Source organism: Pseudorasbora parva, chromosome 21 (genome assembly GCF_024679245.1).
Source record: "Pseudorasbora parva isolate DD20220531a chromosome 21, ASM2467924v1, whole genome shotgun sequence".
Classification (NCBI taxonomy): Eukaryota; Metazoa; Chordata; class Actinopteri; order Cypriniformes; family Gobionidae; genus Pseudorasbora; species Pseudorasbora parva.
Window position 1 is genome coordinate 26,060,499 of NC_090192.1, and position 9,299 is coordinate 26,069,797.

The window sequence follows — 9,299 nt, forward strand, 5'->3', positions numbered from 1 at the left end:
CACTCCGAGTGAGTATAGAGATGATAATAATATGCAGTCTTAAGAAGCTCATCTTTTAGGGTCATTTAATAATACTTTTGCAGTTGTAGGGAAGAAAATGTCTGCTTTTATAGTATTCAAATAGATTAATTAACAGAGATATTTTTGTTTAATGTACATCATAACAGACGTTTTTTTGTTTGAGACACATTCTGTTCCATTCAGCTGATTAAAAAAATTATTTGTTGCAAATTTACTGTAATCCCTACACTTATTTGCTAGTTGTTCTCTCTGATAAATCGAACCATCAAGAACCACCATAAATGACACTGTAACCGATAAAAATATTTGTTAAATAAAAATGACCCACATTTTTTTATGTGTTTATGTTTGTGTTACTGAATTTAGATAAATGTGAAATGTTTTAACTTGGGAAGAGACATTCACTTCAAAAGTCATTTCCGAGTACCTGCCTAGCCCTAGTAGTCCTAAAGAATTATACTACAAAATTAGACCATTTTGTAACATTGGCCCATCAGGTAAGTCCCCGTGACCGATTGACCAACATCTGGCCTGCATTCCTTTACGCATGGGTGAGGTGTAAACACACACATATGCACGCTAAATTCATTCTCACAAACACAATCTGGTTTTAGAACAAAAAACAGACCTACACACAGATATATGTGATGGTCAGAGCGTAACCTTTCTACTAACATAAACACCAGATCCCACCTCTGAACTCTTCACCTTTCATTCTGCTAATTGGTCTGATGCTCTTCTTTTTCTTCATGAACATTACAGTGGCTAAAAATAAGTCCACATTTCTTGCACCGAAAATAGAGTACTGTCCTCTCTACTGTTCTCCTCTTTCCCTTTTAGGCCTGGTGAAAGCCAGCTCTGTATGATGTTTCTGTTTTTAACCTAATTAATTCTATAGTAGCCTAAATGGGATTAGGAATGACCCTGCTTTGCACATACAGACTTCTGAAAACCTGTTGACACCTCATTTACATTTTTTTCCCCGTCTTTATCAGAGAGATTATGATTTGATGCACTTAAACTGAAAAATTCATATTTGCATTGTAAGCCACTTTGGATAAATGCATCTTCCAAATGAGTGTCTAGTTTTTTTTTTATCACTGCTGGGTTTTTCATCTATTTCTGTTAAAACTTTAGAATAATGGTCATTAGTTAATGAACTGCTCTTATAAAGCATTTATTTATCTTTATTAATGTTATTTATTTAACATTTATTAAATAAATGTTATTTTATTTATTGAAATAAATGTTATTTATTTTATTGAAATAACATTAAATGTTATTTCAATAAACACCAATTATTTATTGGTGTTTATTGAAATCTTGCTAACATTAGTTAATGCACTGTGAACTAACATGAACAAACCATGACTAGCTATACTTTTATTAACGAACATTAACAAAAATGAACAAATACAGTAACGAATGAACTGCTTATTGTTAGTTCATGTTAGTTGATACATTAACTAATGTTAACTAATGACCATTATTCTAAAGTGTTAACATATTTCCCATTAGTTATTTTTGACATCAACCATTGTGTTAGGCAGAAGTCCATAATGTTGTGTGCTCTTGAATTTAGTTTAACTGTTCATGTGATTTAAGCTTCTACTGCTGGGCCATTTTTATGCTTTAAAGTAGGGTTATTCCTTCTGCAAGTGTGTGTGTCAGTGAGAATTAAAAAGCATGAGAAGGTATAAGACTTAGTGAGCTGCAGCATGAACAAGAGCTATACGCTGAGCTTAAATCAAAGGGGCTCAAACTCTGCCCCAAGGTGAATTGGTGTATGTGTGTAAGACAATGAAAAAGGAGAACAGGGAAAGACATTTTTATTCACTTTAGTTACATCTTAAATGACTCATTTGAAGGTGTTATCTTATTTTGACAGGTGATGCACGGCCTCACTCCCAAATTAAGGGTCTCCAGTTTCGCAGCATTGCCCCCAAAGCCCCAGCAGTTGTTCCATCATCTGCAGTTCTATCCTGCCAACCTCCCTCAGCCCTTCCAGAATCATCCACGGCTGTCAGCCCTAAATCCATCCTGGTCCCTGCCCAGAACTATGCACTCATGCAGGTGGCTGGACAAGAGGGAACCTTCTCATTGGTGGCCTTACCTCAGACACAACAGCAACAGCCAATCCAGAAGAACCTTAAGCTGCCTATTCCTAGATACCAACCGGTGAGAAGCAAGAGCGCACCCGAAAAAAGCAGTAGCAAGATGCTGAGTCCAGCCAAGGTTTCTGTAACCACACACGTTCAACCATTTGCTGTGAAATCAGAACAGAGTTCAGACCCAGTATCTGAGCAGCTTATGATCGACACTCCTACTATGTCTGAAATCAACATTGCACCCTTGTTTCCAGGTTCACAGACGGATCGAAAAATTGAACAAAAGAGCGATGTCCGTCCACTCAAAAACCAGCACTACCCTTCTGGAACCTCCCTTGTTGCCCCTGTCAAGAAAATCTCACCAGTTAAAACCCAAATAGAGGGTCCAGCCTCGGCTGGCAGTCCCATCACAGTTCTCTCTCCCACTATCTTTAGCAAAGCTGTTCAAATCATTCCATCTCCACCCAAGGGCAAGTTGCCCATCCTGCCCTATGCCAAGGTGAAGAAGTCCCTCCTGGTACCAACTAGCCTTGCCAGCACCCCATTCTCAGACAAGCAGACTGTGAGTGGAGCCAAAAGCAGCATGAAAAGCCCTCCAGACAACAACAAGTCCACAGACAGCAAAGTTAAAAGTGAAAGTCTGAGCCAAGACCACAACAACACCCAATTCAAGAAACCTCCAGGCAAGAAACGGGGGAGGAAGAGGAAAACCATGGAGGATATTCTGGCCTTTGAGGCCCGAAAGAAGAGATCCTTGTCATTTTTCAGAAGGAGGGTACCTGAGAAAACTCCAGTTGGTGTTCTCAATTCTGCCTCTCAAGAGAAGTTGCTGGACATATCCAAAAAGTACCGTAGTATTCGTCCCAAGCCAGTACTGGTAATGGAAACTGCTATTCCACAACTTGTACCGCTTCCTTCTTTGTCAACACCAGAGAACCCTGATCAGGAGCTAGTATTAGGACAGCAGATATCTGGAAAAGCATTAAGTGCTCCCCAATCTACACAAGCTACTGATCAGCAACATGTGGCCGATTGTAAAGCGGGGGGAGATGTGATGTACACAAGTCGTCCGCTGCATCGATGTCCCACCTGCAGCAGGTGTTTCCAGTTCAAGCATCACTTGCAGAGCCACATGAACAGCCACAGTAACCTTCGGCCCTATGTCTGCCCGGTATGCAGGAAGGCCTATGCTCACTCGGGCAGTCTTAGCACTCATATGAAACTGCACCATGCGGAAAGCAGGCCCCGGAAGAGCCTTTGCTGTGAATTCTGCGATAAGTCGTTTGGCTATGTGGGTGTCTACTTCAGCCATTTGAGAGAAGTGCACCGGGTAATACTCACCGTTGAGCCGTCCATCAGTCAACATGAAGAAAACATGTCTGTAGAAGAGTAAGTCACAAACGTTGGAGCGTTGACTCTTGCTAAAGCCTTCTTGTTCTTTACATAGATATTCCTCCTTGTCTTGCAGGTCTTCAGAATCCGAAGAACAGGCCTCAGAACAACGCGTTGACCCAGTTGAGCTACAAATTAAGTGTGGGCGCTGCCAGGCCATCACACCTACCTTTGCAGACATGAAGCTGCACTTGTTGTACGTGCACGGAGAAGAGGTCCAGGTCCGGCCGAGGGACGGTGCCATGCGCGGAGGCCGTGAAGCAGAGGATGAGCTGGTCAAACACGCGGCGCATTACTGGAGGCAGCTCAATGAGAAACGCAACCTAGTGCACTGCGGCACCTGCAATGAGGAGTTCTTCTCCTTTTCCAAGTTCAAATGCCACCTCCATTCTCACCATCAAGGAGCTAGAGAAGAGGAGGATGAGGAAGAGGAAATGGTAGGTCAGGAGGGCCATGTATTGAGGGGCATCAATAAAGGTATATCCCTGAGGGTGGGATCTCACTTTAACTGCATCCTTTGCAGTAAGGTGTTTAATAAGAGACAAGAAGTTATTGAGCATTGGAGGGCACAGCACAACTGTGAAAATCCCACCCTTCTTTGGGATGTCCTGGACTTCAAAGGGGAGAACAAGCCTACAGATGGGCCAAATTAACTGCAAATGGGTAATTTATTGTTTGCTCCGTGTGTTGATTTGTGTGGTTTATGCAGAAAAAACCCCACTAATAGACTTTATGTTGTTGTGGTTTTGTTTTGCACTGTTTTTAATACCACAAAATTTTGTTTTGTAATGCTTGAATTTGTAATGTTTATTTGTTTTATGTTTGTTTTTTTCTTTAACTTTTAATGTTTTATGCATAAAAGCATCATAAAATAATCCATAACATTCAAATCACAAACAACAAATTCAGTCAAAAACATTACCATGGCCCAGCTGTAGACGTAATTGCCAGCAAATAAAAGACCCAAGGATAATATTCATAATGTTTAAGGTTTGTGGAGACATGGTGTGCTAGTAACTGCTTCTGCTAAAGTGAATCAGGTTAAACAGACTAACAAAAACTCATCAAAAACACATTGGCACTCAGACAAATTGAAAATTTGCAATAGTCTGAATACAAATGGGGCATGATTAGCATGCTTGAAAAAAACATGTCAAAGAACATTCAAAGTAATACAAATTATCAGTGACATTCCACAAACAAATAACCATAATCGCACAGTTTCAGTCCTCATTCCACCACTAAAATAAATACTGCCGGAAAACCTCTGCTGACAGTCACTTCTAAAGTCCACTAATAAAGATTTAAAATATCCAGGAGAATATTCAAATAATTATTTGGCCAGTCTTTAACTTTTAGGTTTAGTATGAATGTCTGTGTGAGTCATAAATATTCTATGTTGTATTTTTGGATGAAAATGTTATACATTTAAAATATTTTTCCATGGTGAAATGTGTGGTAATTTTATTTATATTAATCTATTACAACATATTTGTGTTTCCGTTCATAACAAATATTTCAGGGTAAAGAAATGTTAAAAACTCTCAATTGTTATATGCATACTTGTATAGATAGATTACAAATATATATATATATATATATATATATATATATATATATATATATATATATATATACAGCTGTATATTTAAAATATATATTTACACAAAGACTTTCCCTCCTGATTTCTCAACAACAAATAATAATAATTAAATATATATTTATCTGTTAAAAATGTCTTAAACATCTTCTTTTTTTTTTACCTGCAGCTTCAACTACACTACCAGTCAAATGTTTGAGCGCACTTGACAGAGTTCTCAATGTTTTAAAATACATTTTACAAACCGTAAAGGACTAAACTTAAACTTAAAACTTAACTTTTAATTAAAAAACAAAGACATGGATGATATTAGTAAAGAATAAGCAGCTAACAAGTGTTCAGCACACATGGTACTACATAAAGTTAGTTAAGAGAATGCCCAAAGTGTTCAGAGCTGGAACCAAAGGGTGGCTACCTAAAGGCTAAAATACAATACACCATATTTTTTTACCCCTGTTTGCAGTCTGGATAAGTCAAGTTGGGCAAGTTGACACATTTTTATTAAAAATGTATTGTATAATGCACACAGACTTCGATACCATCCAGTCGGAGGATATACAGTGGTGCTTGAAAGTTTGTGAACCCCTTGCGAAATCTAAATCTATAATCTGTTTATCATTTTAACAAAAGAGGGATCATACAAAATGCTTGTTTTTTATTTATTTTATTACTGCCCTGAATATGATATTTTACAGGAAGTTTACATAAAGTCCACAAGACAAAAATTTATACAAATTACACTGTTCAAAAGTTTATTTACCCTTGATTCCTAATACTGTGTGTCGTTACCTGGATGATCCATGGATGTTTTTTTTGTTTGTTTCGTGATGGTCGTTCTTGAGTCCCTTGTTTGTCCTGAGCAGTTCAACTGCCCAATGTTCTTCAGAAAAGTCCTCCAGATCCTGAAAATTATTTAGTTCTCCAGCATTTTTTTGCACATTTGAACCCTTTCCAGAAGCGTCACACTGAGGACAATTGAGGGATTTAAACACAACTGGTAAAAACATTCACTTCAAACATTCACGGACACTCCAGATCGTGGAGTAGCTGGGAGGTGAAAACTTTTGAACAGGATGATGTCCAAATTTTCTTATTTTGTTATTTTATGATTTGTTTCATTTTGTACTGGCCTCGGCAACAAAAGATACTTTTACAATTGAAGTACAATTAACCTTGATTTCAATTTAACTTGACAATTTAACTTGAATTCACAAAGTTTTCACCCCTTGGCTCTTAAGGCATTGTGTTTCCTTCTGGGGCATCAGTGATCAGGTTTTTTATTTATTTATATATATATATATATATATATAGTTGTGTTTGAGTCCCTCAATTGTCCTCAGTCTGAAAAGATGGATGCAAAAGATGCTAGAAAACTAAAGAATTAGCACATTGGGCAGTTTAACTGCTCCGGACAAACAAGGGACTCAAGAACAACCCAAAAAACACACACAACATAAAAAAACTTCCGTGGATCATCCAGGTAACGACACACAGTATTAAGAATCTTTTTATAAATTCAGCAATTTTTTTGGTTTAGTAGACTATATGTAAACATTAATGTAAAATATCTTATCTTAAAATATCTTATTCAGACAAAAAAGAAAATGTATGGTGATTCCTCTTATTTTGTTATCACATTCAAAATCATTCATATTTTTATTCTGCCAGGGGTTCACAAAATTTCAAACCATTACTGTAAAACATATTTTGAGTGGGTTTTAGAACAGCTTGTTACGGAACAATTTGAAACTCTGGTAGTGTGTAATACTTCATTTAAAAGTTGTTTCGTGTATGAGGATGCCCATGTTTTTTTATGCCTAATATCCATCTACATGTGCAGTCAGCAAGTATATGATGCTTGTTCAGAGTTTAGAAGTCATGTAATTTATTCCAGACTTAACATAATTCCATTTATGTTATTCTTATAGTTGACTACTGTTATGAAAATACAGACATTGAGTAAGTAAAGAATGAGTAAGTGTGGTGAAACCTTAGACTGGTGTACGTTCTGTCAACGGTTATCTACTTGAACGGGTGCTGTGTAAAGTGACCTGATAAACGTTACATTCTTGGCAGAAAACAAGCCGCAAATTCGAACTCATAATTGAGATAAACCTAAAGTCAATAATTCCAACAGTCATCAAACAGACAACTGCTGCTGGTCTTGTTGAAATTACCCCTAAAGTGCTTTCATTGTGGATCTTGACTTTTGTGGATTGCTCTTGACTTAAGCCACTCTTAAAAAGAGAACGAAAATAAAAGTTTTGTTTAAAATGTGGTAAAGTGATTTATTGTTTTATGGTGGGCAAAGATTTTTTTCAGGCTTTAGGCCTAACTCAACACATTCTTTGTGGTTCAAAGCCATTAATGACAAGTGTCTGGTAGCATTTTCCGATTCTGAAGATTCCCCTGCCGCTGTGATGGTTAAACTCGTCAGTTTGTGGCTTCAGCTAAACTAGGCCCTGAATAGCAAGAGCGAGCATTGTCCATGCGTTATTGATTATTGGTGCCTAAATAAAAATATCTAACTACAATAGCATTCTGTGTGCTTATTGTATCCCACAACCTCCTGGCTGTCTGACTTTGATTTCTCCCATCATCTCTCTAATGAACACAAGCCAACACAAAAGCTGCTGCGTCTTAAGGCTTACCTTATTCCATACAGACATTTACCGCAAGACTTCATTTTTAGGTTGCACAGAACAGTGAGCCGTGCAAGGCAAGAATTAAATCAATTTCAGCTGGACACATGATGGATTCATATTAGTCTGTGTATTTTATGCAACAACCTATATTCACTGAAGGAGTGCTAATGCTTTTATAATGTCTGCTTGAATGTCTTGCATCATTAAATTATCACTATATTGTAATATTAAGACACATTTCGAACAATATTAGAATTCCTTTCCCACCCCGGTGTGATTCTTAGTCACAAACCCAACTAAATATATCGCTTATGATTGTGAATTAAGGTTTTTCTATCACATTTTTATATTGTATTCCTCTGAGCTTTCTGAGCAGCTCAGCCTCTGATTTATAGCTTACATTAAATGATCATAACTTCTCTGTCCCGAAAGTGCAGTCACTTCAGATGCAGGAAGCGAAGGAACGTCAACACCGATGCATATTCCTCTTTAATCTGTGTGGCGCTCTTTCTCACTTCTACTTTCTCTCTCTTCGCACCAGAAACATGATCACTCACAGGAGATCAAAGCCCATCCTTCTAACAGGATTAGAGGATGGAGCTTTAGAAGGAGGAGAGTGTCTGTTTTAAAGTAAATGAAGGATGTAGGGCTGCGGAAAAGAGGCAGAAAGGAGGTTGCAGGGAGAGAGAAAGAAAGTAGGAGGAGATTGCAGAGAAAAAAAATACAAGAAAAGGGGAGAAATGACAGTGAAACCGCATGCACACTCTCCATTTCATTTGCAGTTGACCATGATGAGGATGAATTCTTCATGAACTATGATGAATGGATACTGATAAAAGAATGATAGCCAGTGACAGAGAAAGTTCTTACGCCCAAAAAAGAAGCGGCCGGGGTATGGCGAGCACGCAGGCATTTTAATACAGCATTAACCTGCATGGAGACTAATGGAAGCAAGAAGCTCTATCGATCTGGTTTGTTTAGAGGAGGAGAAATAGAGAGATTATGTTGAGCTGAAGATGAATGAATAAAGTAAAGGCTGTGTCTAAAGTAGATAGACATCACCTGCATTTACAGACACAGGCCTGTCCGGAGACCGGAGTGTGATGTGAACTTTATGAACGCATGCACGTGAGAAGTTTTAGCAATATCGTAAGGTTTAGGTGACGGACACCTAAACCTTATGAGACAGAGGAAATCTAGAGCATCTCTCCTCTTGTTCGTAATATGTCCTATTCAATGTTATAGAAGATATTCAATAATAAAAAAAATGTAGGATGAGAATTAACTTCATCCACAAGGAATTGACTGAATGTAAAAAGCTAATCGGTAAAACATTTTGTAACCTCCTGAAAACTATATACATATAAATGAATAATTTCATTAAGGGTGCATTGAATTTATCAACAGTGACAGAAATTTAACAATAAATCAAATAAATGGTTATCTTTTGAACTTTATATTCATTCAAAATAAATCACGGTTTCCACAAACATTTTACGCAGCGCAACTGTTTTCAACATTGGTAATAATAAG

At 37.6% G+C, this 9,299-nt stretch overlaps 1 protein-coding gene across 2 annotated transcripts in view; it reads left to right on the top strand.

The window, feature by feature from the left end:
* The window catches only part of znf438 (zinc finger protein 438), a 59,678-nt gene extending 54,944 nt beyond the window's left edge, over positions 1–4,734 (top strand). For both annotated transcript variants that reach the window (XM_067429675.1, XM_067429676.1), the window contains 3 exons: positions 1–8; positions 1,910–3,518; positions 3,598–4,734. The exon at positions 1–8 is cut by the window's left edge and continues 66 nt beyond it. In XM_067429675.1, the coding sequence (XP_067285776.1) occupies positions 1–8; positions 1,910–3,518; positions 3,598–4,174 (2,194 nt within the window). In that variant the 3' untranslated portion in view covers positions 4,175–4,734. The remainder of the gene's footprint in view (positions 9–1,909; positions 3,519–3,597) is intronic.
* Positions 4,735–9,299: the final 4,565 nt, after the last annotated feature.